The sequence below is a fragment of the Strix uralensis genome, chromosome 3 (assembly GCF_047716275.1).
Source record: "Strix uralensis isolate ZFMK-TIS-50842 chromosome 3, bStrUra1, whole genome shotgun sequence".
Classification (NCBI taxonomy): domain Eukaryota; kingdom Metazoa; phylum Chordata; class Aves; order Strigiformes; family Strigidae; genus Strix; species Strix uralensis.
The window spans coordinates 74996365-75014216 of NC_133974.1; the positions used below are offsets into that span (position 1 = coordinate 74996365).

Consider the following 17852-nt stretch of genomic DNA (forward strand, 5'->3'; position numbering starts at 1 on the left):
AAAACCAAAACCAAAAACCTCTACAAGTAAAGACACTAAACTTTTGGCACTTACCACTGAATGAAGTGTCATTCTCTGTACCCCAGCAGTGCTGTAGTTGTAGGTGGACTGACTCCTCAGATGTGGGCTCTTGCAAGGTCAGATCCAAACCAAGGAGCCACTAGAAACAAGCCTATTCACAAGTGTAAAGAGAAAAAGAGCTAGATTTTCTATGTTTAGTGCCTTTTGGGTCTGAAAATCTCAGCAGTGCTCCAGAAAAAGCATTTATACTCCCATCTCACTGAGCCCCAAGCTAAGGCATGCAGCAGTTCCAAAAAGCCACAGTGTGTGTGAATTGCAGAGCAGGTGTCAAGAGCCCCAGTACTTTGCCCTCCACAGAGGCAGTAAAGGAAGAAGGCACAAGATGTCTGGAATGGATCAATGCCTATTGCTTATAGCTGTCAAGAAAACATATTTGAGCTTCCTTGATCCTTCACAAACACATGGAATACTTCCAGTGAAGGGCTGGTGTTTCCCCATGTCTTTGGGGAGAAAAATTTCCTGTCATTTCCTATTGAATTCTCCTCTAGAAGATGTCAGCCCAAATGCATACTTATGATGCTCCTGATTTTTATTAGGAAGCCAAAAAGCTGTTCTTTGTTTTCTAAACAAAAATCTTCAGACCCTCCACTATCTCACCCACATGCCACAATCTAATCAATACCTACCTCCATTTGAGCATCCTACCATCTCTCTCACAGGACGCTGAAAAGCTCTGGAACAATTACTAGACATGGCTATTTTTTACTTAGGAAGTAAAAATTAAAAATCTTGGCATTCTATTTTTAAATAATAAATAGAAAATATTTATTTTACAGCATTTTCAAGATCATTTTGACAAAAAGGCAGTTTTCATCAAGCATTTGACAGACCAAAGGAAAGAACTTTTACAGGAAGCTTCATAGCTCATACAACTACATACACAAGGTGAGATCTTGCTCTTTAGATATATTTACGTATGTGTATGTTTCCAGTTTTAACAACTACAAACTAAAAGCTAATATACTGAATTTCAAGAAAACTTCTACTCATGATATAATTACATTGCAGTAATAAAATCAGTGCTTAATATGTTCAAAACAGACAGATATGAAAACAATACAGTACCTTGCCACATTGCCATCTCCCCATCTATACAAATCTGTTATGCTTCTTTTTCTTATCTATCTCATTCCTTCAAAGTCCAGCTTCCCAGTACTAGCTCTGTGTTACTGACAACATATGTTTTTGGAAACAGCACAACAAATCTTATACTAAGATTATAAGAAGACATAATTCATTGCCAGTGCGGTGATCAGTAAAGAAAATATGGCATTTTTCTCATTGCTTTAATGAGTAATCAACATTAAAAAAAAAGAAACAACAACAAAAAATATCCCCCTAAAAGCCCCAAGCAGACAAAAATCAACCAACTGACCCTCAGGTGTCTTTAGTTTGTTTTAGACATCAATCTGCTGACAAAGATATAACCATGTCTTTGGGCAAAGACATTTCATGCTTTTCACATCGGGACAATGATAGCAATTGGCCACTAGTCATATTGAAAGGAGAAAACATCGTGAAAAGAGGATGAGGAAAAAAGGCTCTATCAGGTTTTGAGCACCAGCCAAACCTTCCAATACCACTACTGTATAATTAGAGTAAAACAATGAGATTTGGATCTTCAGAGAAGAATTGGTGACTGGCAGAAGGACTTCTTAAAATTCAAGTGAAAAGAAAGAAAAATAGTAGAAATATGCTGAAATCAGAAAAACCCTAATAGAATGTTCACAACAAACATGGTTAAAATCAGGTTTTGCAACTGTATTAACATGAAGAGATCTCTTAAAAATACCTTTGGAAATAAAGTGTAGAACTGTGGGACAGATCCTCAACTAAATTCAACAGCACAATAGAAGTTCATAACAGCTAAAATCCTGTTCTGTATATGTATAATACGCACATTTATAAATAGGGTGATAATAAGTATAATTAAGTTCAAGCCACAGCAATTAGACCTGGACTTTGAACATGCCAGCCATTAGGGAGCTTTGGATTAGGCCCATCTCTAGGAAACTGTTGAAGGATAAAGGAGGAGAAATGAATGACAGAACTACAGCTGCCTAGAAGATACAATATTTTATATTAAATAGAAGTGAAAGCGCATGAAAAGAACACACAACGAAACATCATAAAGAGATTAAAAGAACTGTTTGTAACAAACCCTGGGATTTTATGCACACATTAAGCACTGATGAAATTTCCTGTCTGGACATGATTTTATTTTAAATTATCTGAAGCAAAAAGGTAGTTTAATTACCTTTCCTGTCTCTCCTTTATACTGGCATGTGCAAGACTTCTAAACCAGACTTTTTTCTTTTTGCATTTTCTTTTTTTTTTGTTAACCACACTTGCTGCGAACATGTAAAATAACAAGTTTTCAATGCACTGGTTTATTAATATCATATGTCTACTTCATAAAATATCTGCAAAATAAAGCACCCTATTATAAGGGTAACAATTGTCTCAGCTTGTATATGAAAAAAATGTGTTAGCACAGCATACAAACCTCCAAAGATCTATTGAATATTTGTAACAATGTGATATAAAACATGATTTAAACATAAAAATATTCATAGTATATACGACAATCTTCCGGCGGTAGTTATTGGACATTACACTTCACACGTACCATACACACGCATACAGAAACACAAACGTACGCTCACGCTCTTAGTTCAAGACTGACTATAACCCGCAGTATGGAACTGCCTTTCTTTCAGAGTAATAGTTGTTGCTCTAAGTATACAGCTATTTTCCAATGTATTTGATTCCAAAGTAACACAAAGGAATGATGTAATCACATGGCAAATATGTTGTATTATGAAAAGTTAGTCAATAAATATTGTTCTGCTACAGGAAATGTTGTGTAACAGTTTAGCCACATGGTTTGCAATCTTATACAAAAGGGCAGTTTTTCTCAGTCCTTATCATATTACAAGTACTACAGCAAGGGCTTTCTTCAGAAACCTCTTGAGTCTTAACTTGATCATATTTCTTGCTCTGTTCACAATCAGTGTTAAAAAAAGCTCAGATCCCCCCAAAAAAGCAGCCTAGTATGAAGAACAAATTGTTCAGACAAAAGTCAGTAAGAGACATGTGCTTTCAGATTATCTCAGCTCCTCTCCTCCAAACACATTACGCAGTTATACCACCTATAGAAACCAGGAAAAAATATGTCTCATATACCAGTAGCTTCATTCCTCCTCACCACACTCCGCTCTTCCAACTCCTGGGTGTGTTGCTTCTGTAGCAGACAGACAGCAGTCATGAGATGTGTTAATGACTTCTCCAGGTCGCGCTTCCCAGAGTCCTTTTCAAGCATTGCCAAGAGAGGGTGTGACTAAGTGTGGTTATTATTTTTTTGTCCTGTGTGTTTATTCATTTTTTTGCTATAGAAGTTGTCTCTTGGGTTTGTGCTTTGTTATGGTTTCCTATCATTTTCTCAAAGTACGGTATTTTTATTTTTAACAGCTAGAGAATTTTAAGCCCTCAGAATGGATTTTTTTTTCTTTTTCTTTCCTTTTATTTACTGAAGTGCAGGATGAAGTTTTTGCCCTGTCATATGTGACTTTGTTCTCTGCTCTCTCTCCCTCCAGGCCTGGGAGACTTGTCTCCCCAGAACATCCCAGAAGGCAGCTGCCAAAGTCCTTCTCGTCTTGTCTCTTGCAGCCTCTACAGTGTGGACGAGCTTTGTTTATAATCCCTCAGGATGACAGAGGCATAGGTCACATCTGGGGGGGTGCAGAGCACCGACTCTGAGACAGGGGAGCTGGGCACTGAGCTGCCCGAAGCCACCGAATCCCGGAAAGGGGATGGGGGCGTCAGCGCCGGAGAGTCTTCCAGAGTCAGTTTGCTGGTCGCTGGCTCCTCATCCTCCTCCTCCTCTGGGTTCTTCTCGTAGACATATCCCTGAATGAGCTTCAGCTTCTCACTCTCCACTTCCTCGGCTGGGGGAGACACGGGCTCCTCGCTGAAGGCAGCCACCTGGAGAGGTGGCAGGGGCGGTTGCTCTGGCGGGGGGGGCTGGTAAGGGGGACGCACACCGTTCCCCAAGCCGGGAGCAGGGAGGACAGCGTTGAAATCGGGGATGCCGGTGGAAAACTTGTTGACCACTCCTTGCAGCTGGTCCATGAGAGACCGCGGCTGCAGGGGCAGGGTCTTGGGGGGCTGCTCAGGCAAGAAGAGGTGAGTGTCCTCTGCTGTGGCCTGCAGTGGAGGGGTCGTCGTCACCCGCCTGTGCACCACCATGGAGGGGCTGCCAGGCTGGTTGAGGCGAATGGGCTCTCTATCTTCTTCCTCCACCACATTGTACAGAGTCTTACTGCTGATGTCAGTAAAAGTCAGGCTCTTGCTTTGGCCATGGTAGCTTTTAGTGAGGGGTTTGATCACCGCTGTCTGATTGCACCCTGTCTCCTGGCTCTTCACATGCACTGAGAGTCTGTGCCACATGTGTTCCCCCTTGGGAGCTTGTCTTCCACCTGGTTCAGACCATGACACAGACTTTCCATTAGAACTATGAATAAAATAAAGATGGGTTTATTTGCATTTACATTACACAGACATGGGCAGTATAACAAACAAGCCTACAAAAATACTGATTGCTTTTGCCTCATTAATAAGCCTCCCCCTTCCAGTTCTTCATGTCCTCCCAGAAATACTACAGAAGGAAACAACAGTGTCTTTTAACAGCAGCAATTACTGTGATTTCCATCCAAAGGCAATTACTCCCTGCTGGTTACCCACCCTACAGCCAGCCTGGAAAGCCTAGCCCGTGGGAAGGGCTCTGGGAGGGGTGGTTGTGTTTGGAGTACTCTAGCTATGTCATTTTGTATATAGGTTTGCTCACCCCACCTTGCAGGGGGGAAGAAAAAAAGGGGGGGAAAAAAGTCACAGGAAGAGCTGTAATTAAACCTGATTTGCAGTTTATAGAAAATATTTCCAAACCGCTGGAAGAAAAACAACTCACAGCCTTAACCTTTAGCACTCTGGGTAAAGAGAGAAATTGTTACTAATCTCTTCTTTCCTTTTTATTCTCTGCGTCCCCTTTGCATTTAGGAACAGATTAGCTATTACAGAAATGAAGGACTCCCAGGGCCTGCATCAGGTAGGAGGCAAACATACTTCTTCTCAGGTGACTATTATTTACAAACCAGGATAAAATGCTGGGAATGAAAACGGTTTGTGCAGGTGGAGGAACAAGTAGTGACATGATCATGGGTACTTGAACCCTCCAATTCTGCATGCAGGCTGGATCCCATCAAAACGCTGGGCTGTTTTGCTGGGTGAGGACCTGAGGGTCAGGTCTGTCCCTGAGGAACTGTAGGTTTTTTTGCATTTCCCTGTACCTTTGCAGGGAGCAGCACTCAAAGCAGAGTGGTATCTTATTAGCGGCTCATGGGACAGGGAGCTGAGCGGTACTTAAGAGGACCAAGCAACTGTTTAATTGCAGGTCAGGCAGTAGAGATCATTCACAAATTATAATATACATCACCTGGGTGGAAACCCGAGACGGAGAGAAATTCTGAGATGATTTATGCGAAGCAGCCTTATCTCAGGGTTTCATCCCTCAGGGGGCAGAAGTAAACAAAGGATTGAATTTCAGCCCCTGTGATTGCAGTGCAGGTGGGAGGCAATCTGGGTGGGAGGCTGGCACAGCAGTGTTGCCTCCTGCTACTGCACACACCGGGGGAGATCTCTTCCCTTACATACAGCCTGCAATATTGTTCTAAGCATTTTGCTTTTCCTTGCTCAGACTCATGTGCTTCTCTTTTTCAGGGAGTAAATAATTACCAGTTGAATTTTGTAAAAAAATATTGACTGACTGTCACAGCTGGAAGAAACTGGTACAACACAGATAATGTCGTAAATCTGGCAAAGCGAAAAAGAAATGTACATGACAATGTGGCACTTTTCTGCTGAGCAGCGAACATTCCTGGAGAAAAAAAGAATTTGAGATGGATCCAAGCTAGGAAGTTCATCTCCAACTCCAGACTCCAAATGCTGGACCTGTGACTCACCACCTCGTGGGAACTGGCTCACAAGCAAGGGCCAATCTAAAAAATTCATAACTCCCTGGAGCATGTAGTTGGTAGGACCTGGAGCTGTTTGGATTTAGAGCTTTAACCTAGAGGGGAAAAAAGCCAAGTTCCCAGCTGAAGAATGAAACCTCTATATTATAGTGATCAATGAAAAGATAAGAATGGTTTAGAAGCATTCCTGTTTTGATCAAAATGAGCTGTGATACGACTTTTTTTTTGAAGTGCTATAGAGATAAGCAAATGAATGTAACTGTTGGGCGTGAAAGATTTTTAAAGTAATGTTTTAACATACCAACATCTACAAACTCTTCATACAGAAACACATTTTATCTGCTTTAACTTCAAAACAAGTCTCTTCTTGTAGAGAGGAAAACAAGTCAAGTGCTCTCTTTTGCTGATGGTATAGCTTACAAATACTGCAAAGGGCTTTTCTGAAAAAACCCGTGATGATTATCTGCTGTCTCTTATGCTAAGTCCACTTCTGCATCATTTACTTCTTCATATCTAGCTCTGGTGCATCATCTCACTTTTGAATCCCTCCTCATACCATCTGTTTAGTCTCTTATCTCATTTTGTTCTCAAGATTTTGTATTTTACATCAAAGGCAAGCACTGCTATTTTAAGGAACTCACTACCTCTGTCTTCAGATCTTCCTCCTATTCAGTTCATTTTCCTCCCCCTCACTCTCAAATTCTGCTCTTCTGACTTCTTTCTTCTGTAGCACTCTCCATAACGTACTTAATTGAGCCCAAAGTCAACAGACATACTTAAATCAAACTGTGCTGGGACTGCAATAGCCAAACGGAAACGAACCACTTAATCAGGATTTGTCTGTTACTGACTTGCTCTACAGGGAAAGCTGGTGGTGCCGAAGGGCCTTGCCTCTGCTTGCCAGACCTCACTGCTCACCGCTCCTATGGCCTTGTGACAAACAGCTTTAGAGCCACAGCAGGTCTCCGTGGGGTCAGTCTATTGATTTCCACTGAGAATTCTCTCTGTTCTGTTACTGTTCTCCTCAGTCTCTTGTTCCAATTCTTTCCCTCAACTTGCTCTCCTTGCTGTGTCTGTGCATCATTAGCTTGTTAATGAGTCATGTGAATGATGGAGTCACAAGACTGTCATAGAAATACCTGGGCTCTGTCTTGCTGGACAGCTGGTAGGGAGTCACACCAAGATTGACACATTCAGGCAGAATTAACAATTAACATGCAAGAAAAATGCTTGTTATCCTGGAACAAAGACCAGACATCTTGAATGGCATTTATCGAAATTTAGACAAAAAGTGGAGATGGGGCTGGAAAAGATCAGACCTGAACTGGGTCTCGGCGAGATAGGAGTTAACTCACTTGTGCAAAGCATTGATGACAATCCTGACTGCATGTGGTGACCATCCTGATGCATGGTCACCATTCACTAAGTGATTGTCACCTTCTTGTTTGAAGGAAGCATCCATGGGAGAAGGTGAAGATCTAAATAATCTGCCTGGTATAATGGGAGAAAGGATAATTTTTCCACACAAAGGCAGGAGAGGGCATCAAGCCAGATTACAGCTGGGGTATTGAAAACGTGATATTCAATTGCACAGTGACGAGGTGGGACTAACGGGTGTTTTCTTGCTTTTATCAATATGATGGTTAACCATTTAATGTCCATCATGTATTTGGCTTTTCTAACTTTCTCCTTTGTATAATTTCCCATAGGATTTAGACTTCACATTTACTGCCTACAAGTAAACTCCTTGAAGTCTCAAGGGATCTTAAGGGATCTTTGTAGTTGTGTATACCCGCTGTAACAGTCCATGTACTATTTCTTCAAATCCTTGTATCTAGCCTGAATGTTCAGACAGGTTCTTGCATATCCCAACACATAAGATGGGTTTGGTTTTGCTTTATAGGCAAGAACATACATTGAATTTAGCTGCTCTTTCTCAATTTTCACCACAGCTTTGTCTAGGGTTTTTGTATTTTGGGGGAATAGACAAAAGTGTATTTCTTGTGTGAATTTTTATTACTTCCATGAACAGGTTTGTCACTATTTTTGGTAATTCAAAGTGTTGTTTTTAATACATACACTGATCCTTACAATGTACTCTCTGCATGACTCTGGGACAGTCATTTTCAGATACTTTCAGCTGATGATTATAGACACTAAAGAAGCCAGAAAACAACTTCAGACCTTAATAGTTACTTGTAGAAAGTCTTTAAAAGAATTGATATACCCAAATCTGAAACTGTGGTCCAAAATACCCCCGTCCAGCTGTAGGACATACCTACACCTTGTTATCTGGCTCACTGTTCATTGTGAAGTATCTCCACCTGCCCAAAATCCCACTCCTGCTTGTGACTAGGAGTGCCCCAGACTCAAGTCCAGCCACAGGCCGAGAAGAGAGTCCTGCTCTGCCAGCACCTGGAGTATCTGACCTTGTTGGCTTTCTTGAAGCAATGTCGAGTCTGAGGACCCCACAGCAGGTGGTTCTTCCCCACACTGCAGGGTCCTGAAGATGTGTTGCTTTAGGCATTGGATTGCAAAGATTTCTTTACATCTTGGAGGCTGAATGCTCGTGAGGTGGAAGATGATTGCCCCGGTGGTCTAAGGTAAGCTAGTCTGTGCAACTCTCTGATCCTCTCACCAGTGAAGTTATAGCCTGAGATCCAGAGCCTGTCTTTTTTTGCTTTGAACATGAAAAGGTTAAACAGAGTGATATGTGCTCTGATGAGGTTAACTTTAGGAACACACATGTTGGGAAATGGCTCCTCATCTGATGTAGTTCATGTCACTGCCAGAGTGAAACAGCTGGAGATGCAGTCACGCAAAGTACGTAAGAGCCCTTCCAGTTAAAAAGGAAGGGACATTCCTTGATCTGTTAGAATTCGTCCAATTTCATCCCTTTAGGATGCCAGAGTTGTGGTCTGTTATCTTCTCCAAGTGGCCATGAGCTGAGGGAGCATCTTAAGCTTGCTGAGATGAGGAATACAGTCATTTGGGCCAGTCCTGGTGGTGTTTGTTAGACAAGATTTGGAGCACAGATTTATGATATAAGGCTGTTGTTTGTTTTGCGTTTTTGGTTTTGTTTTTTTTTTTTTTTAAGCAGTAATGACAATTAACCAGTGGAAGAGGTTATAGGAGAAGTGATATATGTTGTCTTTCTTTCATTGTCACACTGATGCTTTGGCCAAACCTACCTTCTTGTAGTCACTGTAGTAACTGAAATGCTACAGCTAGTAGGAGGCATTGGGAAAACCTAGTGGTCCCTTCTACAAAGATAAAATCTTAGGAATGATCACTAAATGCAACCTGAGAAGGGCCTATCAACTTTGTCAGCAAAAAATAGGTCCAAACCAAACCCTGAACTATCTTATTAGCAACCAGATGAGGTCAGTGGTGGGTACAGTCAACAAATTATGTTTCCACCTTCACAGAGCAGGGCAGTGTTACTGGATGGCTGACAACTGTGGTCCAGAAAGCAGCAGGCACCGGGCCATGACTGTGCCCTTACACAGAGATGGCCAGCCTTCAGAGACAGTGGGGAAGCAGAGCGAAGGAAAAGCCCCATCCAAAAGCTGTCTCAGCCCAAACAGCAGTTTCTGATGGATGCCCTTCTAGGGAAGCCAGCAGAGGAATTTCTGCCCTGCCCACAGAGAAACAGTTAACCATCCACAAGTTTTCTCCAATCCTGCAGTCACGTAAGAAGCAGTAATGAGCCTGAGCAAAGCTCTGTCCCGCTACGGCCTCACCATTCCCTGGACCCAAGCTAACAAGCTTAAAATTTAAGGCTAATACCTGCACTGCAGCACATTGCAGGTGCTTTGCTGGTATCCCCAAGGTCTCTTCCATTATTGTCTCCATTTCAGTAAGGCCACTGGGGCATGAAATTTGATTAGGGGAGTGAGCTGGTTTTAATCCAGGGTAGTGATATCTCCCTGTGCTAACCAGGACCTCCTCTTGGAGCTGCAGCAGTCAGCTCTGCCACTCATTAGCAGAGCAAGTCATGCTTGTTCCTGCAAGCCTAATTTTTGGAGCACTGCTTCTAGGGACTCATCTCTTTTACTAACCCAGGTTTAACTTCTCTATGGTTCACCCAGGAGTGAGGGAGCCATCATCGAACACAGTCCCTATCTGGAGTATGCTCAGGTTTTTTGCCTGATATTATCACCCAAAGGAAAAAAAAAAATAAATCACAAACTAATTTCAGCCCTAGTCCATTTACAGTGTAATCTCTATTTTGGTGATAAGAGGATCTTACAACAGTTCTCACAGTGTGACTCCAGTGGTTTCTGTGGTGCTGTATAATTAAAGCAAAGTTTAACCTCCCACTTGTGTTTCTGAAAATTTAAATTACTGAACTAACTTTTCCTTGTTGCTCCCCTCCCTTTTTTTTTAGGACAAAATTGCCTTAGGCATGGGACACAATGTTCTATGTAAATTAGAGAGCTACTTTAAATGTATGATGGAAACTGCTACACAAAATACAGGAAAAATATAATGTTGTCAGGCTGTCTCACAGGGGCAGAACCTGATGAGACCTGAGGTTGTTGTGAGTGAGCACAAGCCCAGAGTCACCTTTCCAACCCTCCATCTTGCCACTGGCTTATGTCAAGCAAATCCAACCTATTAATTTTCTTCATTAGTTACTCTGCTGCAAAAGTTAAATATAACTTGATCTGAGCTACACGTAGTCTTTCTAATGTACATTGACCCTACTGATAACTGTTTTGTTTGGTTTTTTTTTTTAAATTGAAATGTTAATATTATACAGTCTGTAATGTGGATCCAGTAGCTATGTTTAGCCTGAGTACTCTGTGACGTGATCCTGTTTTCCACCCAGAGGGTCACCAGGTTGGGATCAGACCCTCAGGGCAGGATCAGAGGGTGCCAGCCCCTACTCCCACCTCTACGCCCTCATCACCCAGGCAGGGAAAGCAGGAGCCAGGAGTGGGGTCACACGCTTTACGCTTGTGCCACTGTGGAACTGGGTTGCTGCTAGGCTCACACCTGGTCCGAGAGGCAGGGAAATACTCCCAAATCCAACAGGTCAGATATATCCAAACATCCATAAATAAATAGATTTATTCACTTTGCGACTGAATAATTATGTATATGTACATAGGCACTTTTATATAATTATAAATTGAAGGGGGACAAGCGAGATGCTCACTTCAGTGTTTCAATGCAGTTGAAGTCCTACGACTTTAGCATGTATCACAGATCTTACTTACCTAGCTCAATAAAGGTGAGAGAATATTACACTGATAAAGTGTATGAAGGGCTGACTACTAATTATAATTACTACTATAAATTTTTAGTCTCATCTGAAATATAGAAGCCATGTTGCATTTCAGCCATCCATCTAATCATTAGTGAAGAAACTTTGGTTCACCAGTGTGTTCATTAAGTATTTTGAAAAAGGTATCAAATAGATACTGATGTGTTGCTTGGAGAAAACAACTTATTCTAATAGAAAATATGAAGTGCAGGATAATAAAGAGTTTGTCGCAAATAGCAAGCAAATTCTCACAGTGTTCAGGAAATGAAGATCAGAAACCTGCAAATCAAAGTGAAATTAAAAAGTGCTCTTGCTAGTGAATAATTTTTGAATATGTTTATTTTGTTGTTATTAATAAGTAAACCCTACCAAATATTCAGAATGAATACATCCTACTGGATCACCTTAGTAATTTTTTTAAAGGATTTTAAAGTTAGTGTACGGAAAAAGTATGGTGTACATCATCATAGATCCTCTGTTATCAATGGAGAAGTACATTTGTGTTATCTGAAGATGCGTCTTGTGCTCCACATTCTAATACATGTATATGACAATGCAGCCAATGACAATACTTGAACTGAAGCATTTATTCAGACAGGCTTGAAAAGGAGCACAGCTAATAGAACCTGAAAACTGAAAATTATGATGTTTTGAGCAAAGGGACCTGGAAAGCTTAGGAACATGGAAAGAAAATGATAGAATGAGATTACTTTAGAAAAATTGTACGTGGGTGCAACTAATACAAAATAGTCTGTAGGACTGGAAGGCTGTGAAGATCAACAACCTTTAAAAAACACTGCATCAAAGAAAATACCATGGAAAAAGATCAAGAGCTGCTGTTGAATAAGAAACACTAATTAATGAACTCTGAATATAATAAAATGACAAAAATAGCCCATGAATTCTGTGTTACCCACTCAAAAGCACCATACCATGGTACAGAGAGGTCTCTCCTATGAATGCAGGTTAATAGTAATTAAGACATTTGGAGGTTTTTCCTTGCTTTCTGTAATCCTTTGTGGTTCTGATGGAAATGATTTGGGGCACCACATTTTTTACCAGAAAGATATTGACAAGCTGGAAGTTGTATACAGAACAGAAACAAAAACCCATCAGGGACAGAGAAGAGATTGTGTGAGAGAAAGTTAAAATAGCTGAATATGGTCTGTTTGATTTCAAACATCTGAAAGGCATTAACACCAAGGCTGGAAGGTATTTCACATAGCACGTAGCACAACCAAGAGCCCTAAATGAAATTACAAAAGGGACAAATTATACTGAAAATCCAGAATATTTCCTAGCCAATAGCTGTATCAGAGCAGGAATGTATTCCTAATGAACTCATTAAAAGCCCACTGCTCTAGATACTTGCTGCCAAAAAGCGTGCAGCCCTTGCAGAGGTAGTGGTCAATGAGGTCTTTCTCTCACTGTAACTTGTCAGATTCTCTGGTATACTTGAGAATAAAATAAACTCCAAGCAGTTTAAACAGTGCTTGAAGAGCCATCAGACTTGGCTTAGCATGCCCGCATTTTGAGTGCAAACTTAACCCAGCTGCCACAGGAAGCTTAGTCATGAGGTGCCTCATATGTAAAATACAGCTCTCCCTAATATGCTGCAGTAGATAAAGAAGCTAGTAAAGCCTGTGGGTTTTCTGGGTGTATCTGAAAGTTTCCATGGTAATGAATGTACAGCTTCAGAAGAAAAGAACCCTGAAACTCAAAGCTGATGTTTCTGAGTTTTTTAATAGGATAATAAATTTTTATGATTCTATATTTTCATAATTCTGCATTTCTGACCATCTCCAGGGTCATACGGAGAACGGAGATCAACATTACCACAACAACTGATGCTAAGTATTGTGTACATCAAAACACAAGACAGTTTCAAGTCCCTACATGTAACCGCTTGTAACTGGAAGGTGAGGAAAACCATAGCAGCCATGGTGATTTCTAGCATGTTGGGGTAGTGAAGCAAGGCTTCCTCAGGAAAATCCAGACTCACAAACCACTGCAGTTCTGGTGACTGACACTCAGGCATGAGGCCAGGCAGTGGTGATGGGCATCCAGTGGTATGGCCTACTGCTCAGCCCGGGCTGCATGGCCACAGGGAGCTCAGACAGTCAGTCGCTGATGGAGAATGTGCCCTTCCCCTGGCCACAGTGAAGCACTGTGGGCCTCTGAAAGCATCAGTCCTGGCTGGAGGGAGAGGGAAACCTGAGGGGCAGGGACAGGCAGGTAAGCCAAAATAGCAAGCTTCATGCTCAGCAGGTCTGAAAAGCTCCGCTGTTTTTTAAAGCCTTTCTTATCAGTGCAGCTGCCATAAGCAGTTGAAGTCCTATTGACTGGTTGGAGTCCCAACAGAGATGTTTCTCAGGAGCTCATGTGGATGAGGATTTTTTTTTCCAAAATGAAAAAAAAAAATCCCAAGCATTGTCATGCAAAAAGCAGTAGGTTCAGCCTTCTCTGTGCTCAGGAGTTTTACAGCCTGCTCCCATGCCTTTTGAATATAATCTGTTGTTGCGTTCGCGTTTGCCTCTTAATGGTACGCCTGTGTTGGGCTCCTATTTCATCGTCAGTCTTTCCAGACAGACAATTGGTGATCTGTGCCCTGGGAATCTGCAGCACTTGTTCCAGATCAGAAAAGAAGGGCATATTGTTGTAGGACTGGAAGCTAATAACAAAATGCTTGTACTGCTCTTTACACTGGCTTTGTAAAGTTTGCTTTTCGGGGTGGCAAATCTGGTTGCTGCACAGGCCCTGTAAAACCATCACAACTGCTCCAAATGTATGACATATTTGATGTATTTCTTCTGATCTGCAAATCAGAGGGGCAGATCTGATTAATATCATTGTTACGTGTCCGCAACTAGCACAGACTGTCGGAGACTGTACAGAACTAGAATGCTTTGTCGCTGATTAGCAGAGCTGAACAGCACCTCTGGCTGTAGCAAGACGGTGCCGCTCAAAATGCTGTGTCAGTGGATCACAGGCAACTTTTCACCTAGTCACTGCACAACCTTCCCTGAGGCAGGGAGCAGGACTGTTTCACATCTGTAGTTTATCAGATGGAAACGAGTATAAATCTGTCCTGGAAGAAATGAGGCGAGGCCTTTCTGTTTCTGCAACAGCTAGCATGTTTTCTCCAGCAGCTTTGTGTTTGCTCAGAGGGCAGTATTTGCACTTCTTGTTTCTGAAGAGCTGAACTTCGCTATTGTTCACTGAACAGAGAACATGCAGAATCTGAACATCATTCAGAAATTCTAACAGGAAAAATTTCTCTGCTATTGTTCAAAGACACTTTAGGGCAACTGTTTGTTCCTGGGCCAGATTCTGGTGGTTTTATACACATGTGCCTGTTCATGATTTCCCTGTTCTGCAAATCCCACCAAACCAGTGTTTTCTGTCTTCCCTCTGCTGGCTCTGCAGCAGCAGTTCACTAACAAGCACAGCTGGCAGGAGCTGTGCACAGCAAAGGTTTCTTGCCATGAGACAGCTACTAGATTGTTGTTTAAAGCACGCAGGATAATGTCATCTCCATGCAAAACTGTAAAAAAGAAAAAAAAGTTGGCTAAATGGAAAAAGAAGATAAAATTAGTACAAAAAAAAAAAAAAAAGGATGTATTTGCAAAGTTGTAGGCATTTACAAATAAAATCGAAGGCTTTGAAAAAAATACTAAAAGCTGCAAAAAAAAATTATTCAGTGTCCTCGTCATCACATCCGGACAATCAGATTAAGGCATTGTGTGAAACAGGGGACATAAGCAAATTTCCCATCTTTAATGGCATGCACCACATTTGTCCCATCATTAGACATGATAAACCAATGAGAAAGAGAAAGCAAGGGGTAAAACCACTCTTTGTCATGCAGCTTCTCTTACACATTCACTGCAGTGTGGGATTTTTCAAAGCTGCACGTGTGCCGACGGACACTGGCTGGTGGGCGAGAACTCTGGCTGCCTCTTCCTGAAGATTGAAAAGAAAAAGACACCCAGTGAGTGGTTATACACATGTGCACACATGGTGGCTATACCACTCAATAGGGTGCCTGTCCCTGACCTATGCCTAAGGGTCACTGTGGGCTTTCCCATCTTTTCTCCTCTTGTCACCTCGACTTCCACATGGATTTTTCCTTGGCTCCAGCATGGTACTGTTTAAAATAGGTTCTCATGGTGTTCGTTCCTGCTTCTTCTGCTGAGCCCTGATGCGCTTTACATAGCAGATAGCAAGGGCTGCTGTGCATCTAGCTGTCAGAGGGAGTTCTCTCCTGGTATTCTCAACGCAGGGTGAAATGATGAAAAGGGAGCATCTGCCTTTCACATCTTATTTACAAAAGCATCACCAAAGGTTTTTGTTGATGGAGTTTTTAATATATTCTCAGCTCCTGCTTTTTCCTGTGTCTCTTATTCCCCTAATCTGCTTTTCTAAACATTTCTTTTCTTTTACTTTTGAGGTGTAGCTGAATAGTCACTAGCTTTCATTATATGTGATTTCACTGTATGTACTTCTTTTTTTCAAGGAAATGTTGGCCTTATTGAGGTAGACACAAAATGAACGGTCTCCTAGATGCTCTATCTGCAATGGTAATTCAAAAAGGGATTGCAAATTGCAGTTTTGGCCATTAATATAAGACAATTTCCACTTCATTTTTCTCTTCTTCCTTACCCTACCAAGCGGATGTAAACTCTCATTTGTCTTCCCCAGTATCAATAAAAATATATATACACACACGCGTGCTTTGACAAAAATCTCAGGTATTTTTGCACATGGAATGTATCAATGAATTTCTGCAAAAAAAAAAATTGTCATTGTATTGCAAATAAAATGCAAATCAAAATTCAGCAATTATCCCCATCAAACAATCATAGTGCATGCTTGCCAGACTTCTATTTACCTCAAAACAACAGATTCATGGATGGTATGTGCATGTACTACATACTCAGTACAGCTGCTCATGAGCTAAACAAGCCATTCTTCTCACCACATACTAAAGCACAGGAGCACAGCGTGATGTACACAGAATACATGCATACCCATTTTGGAGAGGTAGATGCCTTGAGATGACTTCTGAACTATTATGAATAAAACACAAATAAGACATACTGCTGAGCAATTTTGTAAACCTACTCACTTTGAAGTCTCTAGAATAATTAAATTCCTTACCAGGTGTAATGAGATCTCTGAGATTTGACAGTTTAAAGGCAATCATAATTAGGAACTTAGCTATCATGTTCTCTCCTACACCCTATTAATGTTACAGAGATTATTAAGCTTCTGATTAAACAGAATACCCAACATTTCTACAGAACTCCAGTTTTCTTCATCTATTGGCAGAATAAGAGCTTTTGACTTTCTGTGCTTGCTTTGTTCAAACTCAGAAATTAGTAGTTTATTCAGTCACAGGAGCTAATTTTACAAAAGAAGTAGCAACATGCAGTTGATTATCTGAGAGAAAAATCCAGTTCTAAATGTATTTCACACACGTGCAGTGGTGTATGCACATAGATGGAACACAGACATGGAGAGCCTTGCTCAGGGACCTTGGAAAAGGTGGAAGATTTTTGTTTCAGAGCACTGCTTGGGACCTGCGTCTTTCTGAGTCAACAGGCTTTGTCAGCCACTGTCCCTCAGCTACTGCAGTTTGCAGTCACTTCTGGCTTACTTAGTTGCACCCCTTGCTCCCCCCAGATATATCCCTGGAGTGAGTTCAGAACATTTTGCTCTCCAAACTTTGGGCATCTGTAGGTCTTGTTATGAAATCCTGTTATGTGAAAGGAAGAAAGAAGCCTTCTTCCTCAAGCAGTCCAAAATGCTTCCTATCATATTCAAAATATAATGACCTCTTTCCTTACTGTGGCTGCAGTTGTGCTCCTCAGCCAAGACCAAACACAGATACTACATGTAATAGAGTATGCAACCCCCAAATGCCTCACCAGGTTTGCATTCTGTGGGAGGCTGTTGTTAAAATGCTGCCAAGCTACATGAAAGCAGTGATCTGCCTTTTGGTCAAGGTCAAGGGGGATCCCCATATGCTGATACACAGCATATACATTACAGAAATCATCTCTAAATCTCAAGGTTCATGCTTCAATAGGATTTGAACTTGGAAATTTAGATTTATAGTGTTATGGGAAATGTAGTGCATATGTTGATTATACTTCAGTGAATTATTTTGCAATTATCAAATCATTGTCAACTGCATAAATAACAATAAATTGTTTTGAAGCATTCAATCTGAAGTATCCTTGTAGGCCTGCTTTGTCTTAGTAGTAGCATGTGCTAATACTGCAGATCCCTGATTCAGAATAACTTTCCAGATCTCTGTACCTCTCTTTTTCCCTTCTGTTTTTAATTATGATAGTGTATCCCCTCTTCTTCCTCCTAGCCTTGGAGTCAGTGATGGTACTTCACGTACATTTCTGTGGTTACCAAAAAATTAGGTAGCCTGCCCATCTTTACAAGATGAGGATTAA

The 17852-nt window shown here is 41.3% G+C and overlaps 1 protein-coding gene across 4 annotated transcripts in view; it reads right to left on the bottom strand.

The window, feature by feature from the left end:
• Positions 1-816: 816 nt before the first annotated feature.
• Positions 817-17852, bottom strand: part of GRM1 (glutamate metabotropic receptor 1) — a 198589-nt gene continuing 181553 nt past the window's right edge. Inside the window, exons 9-10 of one of the 4 annotated variants that reach the window (XM_074862920.1) lie at positions 15261-15345; positions 4468-4594 (exon numbers count right to left, since the gene is read on the bottom strand). In XM_074862920.1, the coding sequence (XP_074719021.1) occupies positions 15285-15345 (61 nt within the window). In that variant the 3' untranslated portion in view covers positions 4468-4594; positions 15261-15284. Of the gene's footprint in view, positions 4595-14734; positions 14927-15260; positions 15346-17852 lie in introns of those variants that run through there. The other 3 variants (XM_074862922.1, XM_074862918.1, XM_074862919.1) reach the window with 3 other exon arrangements.